Source organism: Chiloscyllium punctatum, chromosome 3 (assembly GCF_047496795.1).
Source record: "Chiloscyllium punctatum isolate Juve2018m chromosome 3, sChiPun1.3, whole genome shotgun sequence".
Taxonomy (NCBI): Eukaryota; Metazoa; Chordata; class Chondrichthyes; order Orectolobiformes; family Hemiscylliidae; genus Chiloscyllium; species Chiloscyllium punctatum.
In genome coordinates this window covers 43,566,512-43,581,416 of record NC_092741.1, presented here as the reverse complement: position 1 = coordinate 43,581,416, position 14,905 = coordinate 43,566,512, and the positions used below count along the sequence as shown (strand labels likewise).

At 40.5% G+C, this 14,905-nt stretch overlaps 1 protein-coding gene across 3 annotated transcripts in view; it reads left to right on the top strand.

The window, feature by feature from the left end:
• Positions 1–14,905, top strand: part of afg1lb (AFG1 like ATPase b) — a 171,934-nt gene that overhangs the window by 92,777 nt on the left and 64,252 nt on the right. For all 3 annotated transcript variants that reach the window (XM_072552390.1, XM_072552401.1, XM_072552409.1), the window contains one exon: positions 10,775–10,874. In XM_072552390.1, coding sequence (XP_072408491.1) covers positions 10,775–10,874 — 100 coding nt within the window. The remainder of the gene's footprint in view (positions 1–10,774; positions 10,875–14,905) is intronic.

Genomic DNA, 14,905 nt, shown 5'->3' with positions numbered 1-14,905 from the left:
AGCCAGAGTTCAAATTTGGTTTTAATTGTGGCATAATAAATGAGAGTGATCATTCAGTGATGTTAACAAATCTAATTGGAGCTAAAGGAGATGCAATTAATATTATAGAAAAATAGGAAATGCCATCAGATGCAGCAAGTATCCTTGTGTCTCAGAAGCTGCAGTGGATATATGCTGGTACACAACTTTATTGTAGTATAATAGTATACATGCATACATTGTGCTATGACAAGCTGCCAAACGCATTTATCCATGAAGATAATACAATGTCGCACCCCTAATTTTTAAATCCATTTTGTACTTCCCATTTTTTAGGCAACTTGAGTGCTCTATGGCTGCAAAATGACTACTGCTGGATGATTCCATACTTGTATGCAAACTGTGTTGTATGCCACCTTGTTACAGGAATTAGTACATGCATACTGGCAGCAGATCATGATGTACCAGAAACTAATTTAAAACCAGTGCTCCATTGAATGTGACGATTGTCAATACTATTTCAAGTACATTGTCAGGGGCCAGTGTAGTGCCTTTGTAATATCCAGTGCCTCCAACCGTTTCTTGATATCATGTGGGATGAATCAAATTAGCTGGAAACTGGCATCTGTAATGCTGATGACCTCTGGAGGTAGTCTCAATGGATCATCCACTCAGCATTTGCAGCTTGCAAATGCTTCACCCTTATGTCTTGCACTAATTGTTTGCCCAGTCTGTAGGTAGATTTAAGTCACTGATGATTACTGCAGCAACCTTACTGCGTGCATCTCTAATTTCCTATTTAATGACATGTGCTATCTTACCACTATCATGTGGAGACCGATAGACAACTGCCAGTAACATTTTGAACCCTTGTTTCTTCTTAGCTCCACCCAGATTGTTAGCATATTTACACTACCTGTCTCAATATCCTTTTCACTATTGTGCTGATTTCATCCCACTTCTATTTTCTTTTTCGTTGTTGTTCCTAAAGATTGAATAACCTTGGATTTAATTTCCCAGCCTTTGTCTCTGTGTAGCCATGTCTCTGCAATCGCAGAGTTTTTGCACCTGCTTACAACTATTCTTGCTGACATTAGTTCAATAACCTCATTGTGAATGCTCCATGCATTCAGAAATAATGCCTTTTAACTTATGACGTTTTTACACTTTTTGTCTGTATTCCAGTCCTATTTTCTGCTAGCCCTTGTTCCTCTGCCTCTCATTTTTGCATTTTTTTCTTCTATCTTTCATTTCCATCTTTGCTTCTCTCACTCTTGTCTCTGCTCAGTTTTCCATTGCCCTGCAACTCCATTTATTCCCCATTGTACTAGTGAGTATTTTATGTGAAAATATTGGTTCCAATCCTGCTTCCTTCTAGGGTACAACCTTCCAGCTTGTACACAATCCATGTATTCCAAAATTAGTTCTAATGCGTCAAGAATCTAAATTCCTCCCTCCTAAACACACTCTTATGACAAATGTTCACCCAGCCTATTTTTTTATTCCTGATCTTATTAACACGTGACGCTGTGAATAATCCTAACATGTAATATCTTTGAGTTCCTTTTTTTCAGTTTAATCCTAGTTCCCTGTGTTGTGCTGGAAGGACCTCATCACTCTCTTATCTCTGTCATTGGTAGTGAGATGGACCACGATCTCTGTCTGTTCTCCTCCCAACTTCAGAATATTCTGCAGCAGCTTAGTGATGTTTTTGACTCTAGCAATAGAGAGACAACATGTCACAGAGGGCTGTCAAGGCTGAGTTGTTAAGCATATTCAAGGCTGAAATTGACAGATTTTTAATCAGAAAGGGTATCAAGTGTTACAACACGGGTTAAACCCCTCTGCTAATTTTAACCAGCCACACAGAAAAGATTCACCTCGTGTTATAATCTGTCAAAATTTGAGAGGCAAAGAACTATCCCAAAGGTCACTATTTAAAGTAAAAACTAACAACTTTATTCTTTCACTCCAACAGAGAATATTAAAACCAACAACTATTTACAACTCCTTTCTCTTAAACTTATCTTTTATCTCCCACTCCACAATACTAATTTGATTTAAAAAAAACCCTGATTAAGATTTAAAAAAAATATAATCATGTTTCAAAAACCAGTCAGCTTTGTCGATTCTCCTTTATAGATTTTTCTCTGTAGGTTTTCTCTAGGTCGGTTTCGATGTTCTGCTGCACAATCTTATGGAGAGGTACTTTTCAAAGGGCTGTTCTGCTGGTAGTCTGTATTTGTTGGTGGCTTGGCAGTTTTCCCCTAACTGTTCAAAATGTCCAGTTTATACCCCAAAATATTGGATTGTTTTATTGGTTTTAATATTATCAAATACTAAATTCAAATTTGATTGGATTTTGGTATCTTGGGGCATAATTTAAACTGATTGGCCGAATTTGAATTTGCTTTTGTTTGGTGGAAACCCAGATGCTGCTATTTGTTTTGACCAAGTGTTTCAATGTTACCGTGTTCAAGATTCTGTGCTTTGTCAGTCCTTGCTAGCTTTTCAACTCAATTAAAGTACGTCTCTACACCTTCATAACACCTCACCCCTTTAAAAAAAAAACCATCATAATGAAAAGATGGCTTCATTTTTATTTCTCTGTTCCTTAACCACAATATCATGACATGACTTTAATTTAACTTTTTCCCGCATAAATATAACAGTGAGTAGGTACCAATCTTATCCATACTTTATTAGTTAAATCTGTGATTAATACATCTGCAATTACATTCTTACAATCCACAACATATACAATACGTAACTTAAGAGTCTGTAACATTAGACTCCAATAAAGTAGTTGCATATTCTTTAAAGCGTTCCAAGAATGTAAGAGGATTGTGATCCATGTACACGACCATCTCTGACACATTGTTTGTGCCATACACCTCAAAATGTTGTAAGGCCAGTAACCAAACTTAATAGATCTTTTTTGATCATGGAATATTTCCTCTGGTGGATGTTGAGTTTCTTCGAAAAGTAACCAACTGGCAGTTCAATCCCACCAACATCTTCCTGTAGCAGAACAGCTCCAAGTCACTTGCAACGATGGCAACTTTAAAAGGTTTTGAAATATTTGGTGGAGCTAAAACTGGTGCGGTGGTTAATATTGCTTTCAGATGGTCGAATACCTCTGGCAGTGTGCTGTCCACCTAAATCTTGTGTTCTCCTTCAGCAAATCGGTTAACGGTGCCACTACACTGCTGAACCTCTGATAGAATCTGCTTCGTCTCAAGAATCGAAAGACCTCTTTCTTCAAGGTTGGTTGTAGAAATTCCTTGATGGCCTTCATGATTGCATTCTGTGGGGTCAAGATTCCATGACTGATGTTGTGTCCCAAGAATGTCACCTCTGCTTTCGCGAATTCAGTTTTAAGTTTATTACCAGTTTTGCTTCTCATAGTTGTTCAAGGAGCTCTGCCAATTGTACCATGTGATCTTTCCAGGACTTACTAAAGATCACTATATCATCCAAATAAGCTGCACAGTTTGTTAACCTAGCTACAACTCTGTTCCTGAGTGTTTGGAATGTGGTGGGTGCATTCTTCATTCCAAAGGGCATCACTTTAAATTGATATAGCCCATTTGGGGTTACAAATTTCTTTCGCCATCTCTGTTAAAGGTACCTGCCAATAACCACGCAGTAAGTCCAACTTGGTGGTATAACTGGCTTGTCCAACTTTCTCGACTCAGTCCTCCAATCTTGGAGACCTTCTGATAATCCACGCGAAATTGTTGAGTCCTGTCCAGTTTGGGAACTAAGAAGATCGGCGAACTCTACTCACTCTGGCTCTGTTCAATGATACCCTCGTTATGCGTGGCCTCTGCCTCCTGGACCTGTCTGGCTTTGAAAGGGGGATGCTTTATTGAAGCAGTATTCCCTACATCTACTTCATGTACAATAACATTAGCCTCCCCATCTGATTATTACATATGTCCTCATACTGCAGTAATAAACCTTTCAACTGCATTCTGTGCTCCTGAGACAGACAGACAGTTTACTAAGCTATCCCACTCCTTAAGGACTTGTTTATTTTTAAATCTATTTTGAGGCACATCAAAATCCACACCATCTGGATTTGAGTCCTCACTCTGCGGGCAGTAACTAACAACTGTTTCTCCAGTTCTTTCTCTCTAGTGTAATACGGTTTCAACATGTTCACATAACATACCCAATTTTTTTTTCCCTAGCTGGCATCTTTACTAAACAGTTCACCTGACTCAACCTTTTCTCAATTTGATAGGGACCACTAAACCTGGTTTTGAAGAGATCTCCTATCACTGGTAACAGTGCTAACACGTCATCTCTTTGGAAAAACATCCAAGTCTCAGAGCTTTTATCTGCCACCTGCTTCATTCTACACTGTACCCTCTTTAGCTAACTCACCTACTCAATTTAGTCTCTCCCTCACCTCCCATACATAATGTAAGTGTGAGATCTCCAACTTTGGTCCTGTCAATTTCTCTTCAATTAATTTCAAAGGGCCTCTCACTTCATGACTGAATATTAACTCGAAGGGAGTGAACTGAGGGGGTTCATTTGGGGCATCTCTAATGGCAAAGAATGTTATGCATTGGATTTAAAGTGCTATATATCTAAGCTATCCATAACTTCCTTAAACGGCCTAGCAGTAAAATTAGGCCCTTGGTCTGATTGAATCTCTCAGGGTAGCCCGTACCATGCGAAGAAAGCTACTAACTCCTCTACCACCCTTTTTTATCTTGATACTCTGTAACGGAATTGCCTCAGGAAATCTGGTATACACACCCATTATGGTTAACAAGTACTGGTTCCCACTTTTGGCTCTCGGGAGGGGGCCTATGCAATCAACTATAACCCGCGTGACAGGTTCTTCGGATGCAGGAATTGACAACAAAAGTACTGGTTTTATTACCGCCTGTGACTTACCTATTATTTGGCATGTATGACATGTACAGCAAAAGTTAGCCACATTCCAGGCCAATAAAAAGGTGTTCGTACCTTAGCTTGAGTCTTTCGTATCCATAGGTGACCTCCTACAGGTAGCTCATGTGCTACTGTAACACTTCCTGTCTGCATGCTACCAGCAACACAATCTGGTGCACTTCAGCCCATTTCTCGTCTGCACTAACCTGCTATGGTCTCCATTTCTGTCTTTCAGATGATAATCCTCAGGAATATCCGTTGTCTCATTTTTGGAGTACGCATCCACATATATATCTTTTATCTTATTGTCTTTCTGTTGCAAGTCCCGTAGCCTTTCAGGATGAAACACTTCTGTCTGACCTTCTGTCTGTTGAGGTTTTTCCTGCACCATTATGTCAAACAGGGTGTCCACTAACTGAACCTTAACTCCTTCACCTTTCTCTTTAGTTTTTGCTTTGTGCTGTGACTTATGGTAGGGGATCTGGTTACAACATTGTCTGGGAAAATACCAGGATATTTCTGTTTTAACTCCTCAGTTTCTTGTCTTCCTTCGGCTTCTCCACAACAAGGGGCGTCACTCCCCATGTTGGATCCTTCTAAATCATTCCCAAGAATAAACTGGATTACTGGAACTGACATTCTGTCAATCCCTCCCACTGTAACTTCCCCAATCTTAGTTGGTGCTCCAAACTGATCTGACATAGGGGAACACTAAATTTCTGTCCATCTATCCCACAAATGACCACACTCTCTGGTAACAGATCAGAAAGAGTGCAAATTCGCTCATCTCTTACTATCAGTGACTTACTATCATGTATCTCTCAAAACTATAAGTTCTTGTCCTTCTCCCCCTGTTCTTTCTGAGTAAACTTTACCCACAGAGACAAATTCTTTATAGAGATCAGGTACTAGCTCCATACCCAGCCCCTGCCTCGGCTGTGCACTCTCCACCAGCTCCTCGGCTCTTCTGGGGGTTTCCTTTACTACTTTCACTAATGCCACTGGCTTAGCTTTTTTTACCACATCTTTTCCCACAGTGCCTTTCTTTAATGACTAGCACTGTGACTTTACGTGTCCCACTTTACGACATGGAAGCACCTGAGGCCTTGCACCTCCTTTCCACCCTCTTGGGCTTCTTTTTTAACCTGTGGTAAACTCTTACCAATGTTTTCTACTCTTTTTGTTTTGGAGTGTGGGATCTCCCCTTCTCCCAACTTCTATCCCTCACAGACAAAATTCTGGCTGGAAGCTTGTCTTATGCACCAACATGTATTCACCTGCTAATTCTGCTGACCTTCTCACAAGCTGAACTTTATGTTCCTCCACCTGAATCTTATTATCTCCTGAAGTGAGCTTTTAAACTCCTCCAGCGGAATAATCTCTCTTAGAACCTCTTAGGTCCTACCTATCTTTAAAGCCCGCACCCATCTATCAAAATGGCTGTGTTTAATTCTTTCGATCTCAACGTAAATCTGACCTGGTTTCTCCTTTATGTTTCTGAACCGCTATCTATACACTTCTGGTATCAATTCATAAGCACTTAAAATAGCCTATTTGACCTCTTCATAATCTCTTGACCCCGCATCTGACAGCACAGCAAATATCTCACTAGCTCTGCCTACCAGTTTAGTCTGAACTCGCATTACCTGTAAATCCTTGGACCACTCCATCTGCCTAGCCAGTTTTCCAAATGAAATAAAGAAGGCTTCAACATCTTTCTTATTAAAATGTGGCAGACATGTGTTTTGTCAAAATTTGTTTTGACATATTTGTATATATCACTACCTTCTCTTTTAATCTCCATCCTGTTAACTTGACTTTGCTGACTAAGTCACAACTTCCCTAGTTCAAATTCTGTTTTTGTCTCTTCTTCTCTCTCCCTTTCCCCTCTCTCTTTGCTCAACTGAGAACCTTCTCTCTTTTTCTTTTCTCTCTCTCTTTGTTTATCTTCTAACTCCGTTTTCCTCAATTTTAATTTAAGATTTTCTACCTCTACTGTCTGTTTCACTGACACACCGAAGTGTTTGAATAATTCCCTTACAATTTCAGCTTTACTTTTGTCCTCCGTTAAACTCTCTCTAACTTCTTTGCTAATTCTAAAAGTATGGCCCTTTTCTTTCCTTCTCAAATTTCTTGGCAAATTTGAGAATTATCTTCAATTCCCAGAGTCTCTTCAGCAATCTTAAGAGCCATTTCTCTCTCTTTTAATTTAACAAACCACAAGTCACTGAAATTAGGCAAATTGTCTCACCTACGTTTTATTTAAAGATCTAAGACACTAAAGTGCAATTGTTTAAATCTACTGGGCTTTTTTGTACCCCAAATCTGTCCAAATCTCAGACTGGATCTGTCTAAACCTGTTCAAATCCCAGACAATTGTGGGCGGCACGGTGGCACAGTGGTTAGCACTGCTGCCTCACAGCGCCAGAGATCCGGGTTCAATTCCCGCCTCAGGTGACTAACTGTGTGGAGTTTGCACGTTCTCCCCGTGTCTGCGTGGGTTTCCTCCGGGTGCTCCGGTTTCCTCCCACACTCCAAAGATGTGCAGGTCAGGTGAATTGGCCATGCGAAATTGCCCGTAGTGTTAGGTAAGGGGTAAATGTAGGGGTAGGGGTATGGGTGGGTTGCGCTTCGGCGGGGCGGTGTGGACTTGTTGGGCTGAAGGCCTGTTTCCACACTAAGTAATCTAATCTAAAAAAAAAAGCCCCGAAACTGTTTCGATGCAGGGTTCAATTCCCGCCTCAGGCGACTGACTGTGTGGAGTTTGCACGTTCTCCCCGTGTCTCCGTGGGTTTCCTCCGGGTGCTCCGGTTTCCTCCCACACTCCAAAGATGTGCAGGTCAGGTGAATTGGCCATGCTAAATTGCCCAAAGTGTTAGGTAAGGGGTAAATGTAGATGTAGGGGTATGGGTGGGTTACGCTTCGGCGGGGCGGTGTGGACTTGTTGGGCCGAAGGGCCTGTTTCCACACTGTAAGTAATCTAATCTAATCTAAAAGCTGTTCTGCTGGCAGTCTGTACTTATTGGTGGCTTGGTAATACTCCCCCTAACTGTTCAAAATGTCCAGTTTTGTACCCCAAAACATCGGATCATTTCACTGGTTTTAATATTATCAAAATACTAAATTCAAATTTGATTGGATTTTGTCATCGTGGGGCATAATTTAAACCGATTGGCCAAATTTGAATTTGTTTTTCTTTCATGGAACGCAGACGCTGCTATTTGTTTTGATCAAGTATTACATTGTTACCGTGTTCAGGACTCTCTATGCATTGTCAGTCTTTGTTAGCTTTGCAACATTCTTAAAGGTACAATGCACCTCTAGACCTTCATAACACAAGGGATATGCCGAAATGACAGCTAGATAGAGTTAAGGATTATCAGATCAGCCATGATCTTATTGAATGGTGAAGCAAAGTGGATGGGTTGATTGACCTTTGCTCTTTAGTCTTTTGGTCTTGGTACCATAAACTTAGCTCTTGCTGCAATCCCTTGAACAACGATGTCTCCTGGCAGTATCTGGATGGAAACTCTGTTAGAGAGAAAGATGGCTTCAGCTAACTCCCACAATAACTGCCTGTTGCTATTACTTTGTCTGGTGTTTACATTTCAGCTTGTGCATTCTTTATCTGTGGTATGGCCACTTCAAAGTACGTGTGATCCACCAAGTCCTGGTCTTAAAGACAGTTCACAGTGGTTCCAGAGCCATTCCAGATCCGAAACATGGATTTTTTTTGGCTGCACACATGGTCACCCTGAACTCTGGAGTATCCCTGACTTTCCACATCACACAGTAGGAGCAACCCACCTGGCCAAGCTACCATGTTATGATGTAGTCTTAAACTACTCTTTCCATTTAGTTCTCCAAGTTGAAAGAAGATGACACGTGTTGCAAGACGTCACCTTACTCTTTAAATGTTGAATGGCCTAAATCTAAACTAAAAGCTATTTTGCATTGAATGAATGGACAGTAGAAATATCCAACTGGTCTTGCTTACCAAGGCCACCAGTTGTCCCATTTGATTATGTTTCTTCCACAATGTCAATCTTAAATACTTTCAAAATCCACCCTTATTGCAAGCCATTCATCTTCTTGCATCCTACACATTTATCCATGTTATAATGCATCAGCCATGTATTTGTCCCCTCAGCTTGTCCAAACCACACTGGAGCATCTCTGCATCATCCTGTCAGCTCACCCTCCGACCTAGCTTTATGTTTTCTGAAAGATTTGCACATATGGACTTGAAGGGATTCTTGCGAAGAGAAACTGGATCAGTTTGTACTTTATTCACTGGAATTCAGAAGAATAAGGGAGGGAATTCATAGAAACCTACAAAGTTCTTACAGAATTAGACAGGCTAAATGCAGGAAGAATATTCCTGATCAAGGAGCCCAGAACTAGGAGATCACAGTTTTAGGATAGTCCATTTTGGACTGAGATAAGGAGAAATATCTTCACGCAGAGTTTTAAAATTCTCTGCCACAGAAAGTGGTTGAGACCAAAACATGTAATGTTTTCAAGAAAGCATTACATGTGTTTCTTGAGACTTAAGGGGTCAAATGGTTTGGGGAGAAAATGGGAGCAGGGTACTAAGTTGAATGATCAGCCATGATCATATTGAATGGAAAAGCAGCAGGAATATCCAATTGGCCTACTCCATTTCTCATATTCTGTGCTGCTTTGTGTGAAGGTGTGATTGTTAATTTTGTTGATGAAACAAAGTAGGAAAGTAAGTTGTGAAGAAGACAAAATAATGTACAAATAATATTAAGTGAATTAAGTGAATGGGCAAAAATTTGGTAAATCAGGTATAATGTGGGAAAATGGAAAGTTGTCCCTTTTGGCAGGAAGAATAAAAACACGGATCTAAATCATAAGAGATTGCTAAGGTCTGAGACAGAGAGGCATCTGGCTGACTTAGAGCGTGAATTGCGAAAGGTTAGTGTATAGATACAACAAGTAATAATGAAAACAAATGCTATTGTATAGTGTGAGGGGAATTGATTACCCAAGTAAGGAGGTTACGTTTCAGGTAAATAAGCATTTGTAAGATGATGATGAGAGACTACAGTGTACATTATTGGTCACCTTATTTAAGGAAGGATGTAACTACATTGGAAACAGTTCAGAGAAGATTTGCTGGACTATTATCTAGAATAGGCTGGTTGTCTTATGAGGAAAGTTTGGACAGACTACGGTTGTATCCACTGGAGTTTAGAAGATTAACAAATGACTTGATTGAAGCATTGAAGATCCTGAAGGGTCTTGTCTAGGTGGATGTGGAAAGGACGTTTCCTCTTATGGAAGAATCTAGAACTCATTATATCTGTTGGCAAATATATGGAGTTGCGCATTATGTATAGCTTATTTTTCCTCATGAAAGATCATGAATCTTTGGAACTCTTCTCAAAGCATGATGGAAGCAGAGTACTTTGGCATTTTTAAGGCACAAGTTTGTCGATTATTGAGTCGATTATATACAAGGGAGTGAAAGGTTATTGAACGTTGGCTGGGAAGTAGAGCAATCATATAAACCATGATCTTATCAAATGGTATAGCAGACTCAAGTGGCTGAGTGGCCTACATCTTGTAATTTACATGTTCAAATGCATATTGTATTTAATTTGATAATATGTAATTCATATTTGATCATTTCTTGCTGTAATATTTTTCAACTGGTTTCATTATAAATCTTTCAATTTTAGATAGCACAGATCCATTTGAGCATCTTTTATGAGATAACTAATTAATTTAAATGATAAAATGTTTGTGTTTGAAACTCTTAGATTTAACCTATTACATTTGATGATAAGATGCTTTATATTCAGTTACATATTATGAAAGATCATAATCGTTTGTTGATTTATTTCTACTTTGTAAGGTTACAGACATTGCTGATGCCATGATACTGAAGCAGCTTTTCGAAAACCTGTTTCAAAATGGTGTTGTTGTTGTTGCCACATCCAATAGACCACCTGAAGGTAAGAGCAGTAAGAAATGGATTAACTGCGATTATGATCATTCTTGGCAGTCTGGTCTTTGTGTATGAGCATTAATGCATATGGTGACAACTACATTGATCATGCTGTTTGAATCCATCGTACTTGATGAAACGATGATGAGCTGCTGGTCAAAGATATGGGAGAGAAAATGGGGAGGAGGTGGTGTGGTGTTGTATGGGGCTCAATCTTGAAGTTGATTACAAAGCTGTACTTGTGGAGGCTGGGAGCAATTTTCCATTTGCTTCCTGACAATGGTAGTAGAAACTAAGATGGGTAAAATTATTTGAAAGAGAAAAGAAATTAACTTTGACTTTTTCCATCCTCTAACCTTCCCAGAAGTTGTCACATAACTATCAGCTTAACTTGCTGCTTTAGGGCATTTGCATTTGCAAACTTTTTTCACTTATTTACCTTCTCAAGTTAGCATTTGGATCACTATTTATATCTTTAGCTAATTTTTAATGAATCCAAGAGTTCTTCCTGCTCTGCATTGAGATAATCTTAATATTTAAATGCTTACTGAATGTTGGGAAAAATATTTAAAACAGGTTAAGTCCTCATCAAGCTTTTATTGTACTCAAAAACCTGCAACAATATTTTCTTTTTTTTTCCTTGATCAGTAATCGTTTATACTTTTGTTGTGAGTACCCCAGGCAGACTTGCATAATTAATAGCATTCAGGAGTTGTCAAGACTTCCTCCCACATAACAAACCTTACCAACCTTGTGAACAAGTTTCATGAAATTTTGGCAACATAGCACAACTTATGGACATAAAGATTTAAGAGTAAATTAATTCTGTAGGAGATATAATTCTAGGAATCTTTATCTGTCCTAATTATTGATATATCTGACCTCTGATAAAATTGGTGGTTAGCATTCAAGGTGTGATCCTAGTGAAGATAGTCAGTCTGATGCTAGTTATTTTGGTGAAGATTTTGCAGGAAGCTAAGATCTGGTGCCTTTTGCTTTCTCTATGTTCATAATGGTTTGTAACTTGATCACCATAATTTGGTCCTGAAGGAGGCTTTATATTTAAGCTACGTAATTTGATTTCTATGATTGACTATATTTTTTGAGTCATAGAGTTATACAGCACGGAAACAGACCCTTCCATTCCAATTCGTCATGCTGACCAGATATCCTAAATTAATCCAATCCCGTTTGCCAGCATTTGGCCTGTATCTCTCTCAATCCTTCCTTTTTCCTATACCCACCTAGCCTCCATCATTTCCTCTGACAGCTCAATCCAAACATGCACCCTCTGTGTGAAAAGGTTGCCCCTTAAGTCCCTTTTAAATCTTGCCCCACTTACCTTAATCCTCTGCCCTCTGGTTCTGTACTACCCCACCCTAGCAAAATGATTTGGTCTAATTACCCTATCTATGCCCCTCAAGATCTTCATAGAATTATAGAATCCCTACAGTATGGAAACGGGCCATTATGCCCAACAAGTCCACACCGACCCTCCAAAGAGAATCCACACAGACCCTTTTCCGTAGCCTATTACTGAGGAACCTTGATTATCCAAACGGGATGGGCGGGCACTATTTCGTTCGGATAATCGATTATTTGGTTAATTGATTAAATGCCTCCCCTCTGGGGCTTGGAGTTTTTAAAGTTTGCTCCTTGTTCAGGAGACTGCAGCAGGTCACCGCATGAGCCCCTGCCCCTAACTGACCTCTGTCCCCTGCACCCCAACCCCGCTTGCGCTCCCAATCCCGTCTAACACCACCCCCTGCCCCCTAATCCCGTCCAACCCCGCTCCTGCCATGCAACACTGCCCGCCCCCACCTCCAACACCCCCCACCAAACGGTGTGGAGCACCTATCCACCCCCACCCCTCTCTGGATTGTACACCAACAACAAGACTGCTGCTGCCTTTGTGGGGTAAGTCTTCCAATAGTGCGCGTGCACACAGCCACAGCCAAGCACACTATCTTTTACTGCAACTTTTTGAGAGGTTCCACTTTTGCCCAGTACTGGACAATGTTGGAGAGATTATCTGGGGAAGGGGGGTGTTAGGGTACACCCCTCTGAAGAAATCCAGGAAAAGTGTGGGGAGAGAGAGAGGGTGGGAGGTCAGTCATTTGGAGACCGTGCCTGTTTAATCATTGTAAACAAAAGATGTGATCACTGTTGGAAACACGTCTTTGATGTAATGTTTCTATCAGGACCTTGAGGTCTTCTTTGGGTAATCTGATTTTCGGATAATTGGTATTCGGATAATCAAGTTTCCTCTGTATTCTACGTTTGCCCCTAACTAATACACCTAACCTACACAATGCTGAACACTATGGGCAATTTAATATGGCCACGACACCTAACCTGCACATCTTTGGATTGTGAGAAGAAATCCACACAGATAGTGGGAGAATGTGCAAGCTGCACACAGACAGTTGCCTGAGGCAGGAATCCAACCTGCGTCCCTGGCACTGTGAGGCAGCAGTGCAAACCACTGAGCCACTGTCCTCCCTATAAACCACTGTAAGGTCACATTAGCCTCCATTCCTCCAGGAAAAATAGCCCCAGCATCTTCAGCCTCTCCCTATAGCTCAAACCCTATAGCATTGGACTTTGAAAAATGCACAGTTTTATTATTGGATTTAAGGTTGCAGCAATATGGGCCAGAACTGCTTCCAAACTGCAGCCGTCCTTGTGTTTGACTTAATTCTAATGTGCATGTTTCAATCTGATCTGCTATGCAGCATTAAAAATCAAAAGAACTGCAGATGCTATAAATCAAACATGAAAACATAAATTGCTGGAAAAGCTCAGCAGGTCTGGCAGTGTCTGTGAAGAAGAATCAAAGTTAATGTTTCAAGTCCGGTGACCCTTCCTCCCGGACGCAAAGCATTAACTCTGATTCCTTTTTACAGATGCTGCCAGATCTGCTGAGCTTTTCCAGCAATTTCTGGTTTTATGCTATGCAGTGCTGTTCATGGGCCCTTCCACTCTGAGCTTCTTCCACCTCACGTTGCCCCTAAGTCTTATTTCTGGAGCTCGATGACTTCATTTTTAGTGCACAGTTGAACGAGTGTTGACAGTCCTTCAATACCCGACTTCAGGTATGCATTAGTCATGTGGGAATCTCACTTGGCTGCTGCTTAACAGTCTGGGTCATTGCAATTGATCCTGTTACACTGACACGAAGAACCACTTTGAGCAGAATATGCTGAACAACAACTAGGACAGAACGTATTTCTGTTCCTTGTAATATATTCCTGAAATGGTGGTTTCTATAGCAGTGTAAAAGCTTAAAATACTATTCAATGTTAGTGAAACAACTGGCAAATGGTTATATCCATGAAAATTTACTGGCTGGAATTTTCTTCCTTTTTTGACACTTTTTCCTTTCTCTTGTGAGGATGGGGGTTCCTTGCTGATGTACAGTCCTGCAAATGGTAGTTGCCTTCTTTATCGTTCAAAAATAACAATTCTTCAAATGTGGGTATGACAGGCTGTTTGTCTTCAGTGGATAGGTAAAAACAAGGACTGCAGATGCTGGAAACCAGATTCTAGATTAGAGTTGTGCTGGAAAAGCATAGCACTTCAGGCAGCATCCGAGGAGCAGGGAAATCGACGTTCGGGCAAAAGCCCTTCAGTGGGTAGAACAGCTGAGAACAATTCTATCTTCACCACACATTAATGTACAGGTACTTTCCTGTGAAAGCCTGTCAATGTTCAAAGGAGGCTCTTGCCTACTTTTCTCCCATTCTCTTCTCCCTTCCTGCTTCTCCACCTCCTCCTCCCCTTCCACCCTCCCCATTCACAAAGCAATGGCACTGAGATCAATCACTCTCAGACTAGATTAATGAAGCATGAACTCAGTGATAAAACTTGAGGCCAAGTTCTGAGCGTGTTACAGTTCTGGTTCACTTTTTCCAACCAGGTTAGGTTATAGTGTGTGTTCTGGGTAGGCCCGAATAAAACATTAAAATGGCATTAATGGTTTACACTTCTGAGCTGCTTTGTAATTGAGACATTAGGATACTTCAGTAAAAATATGAA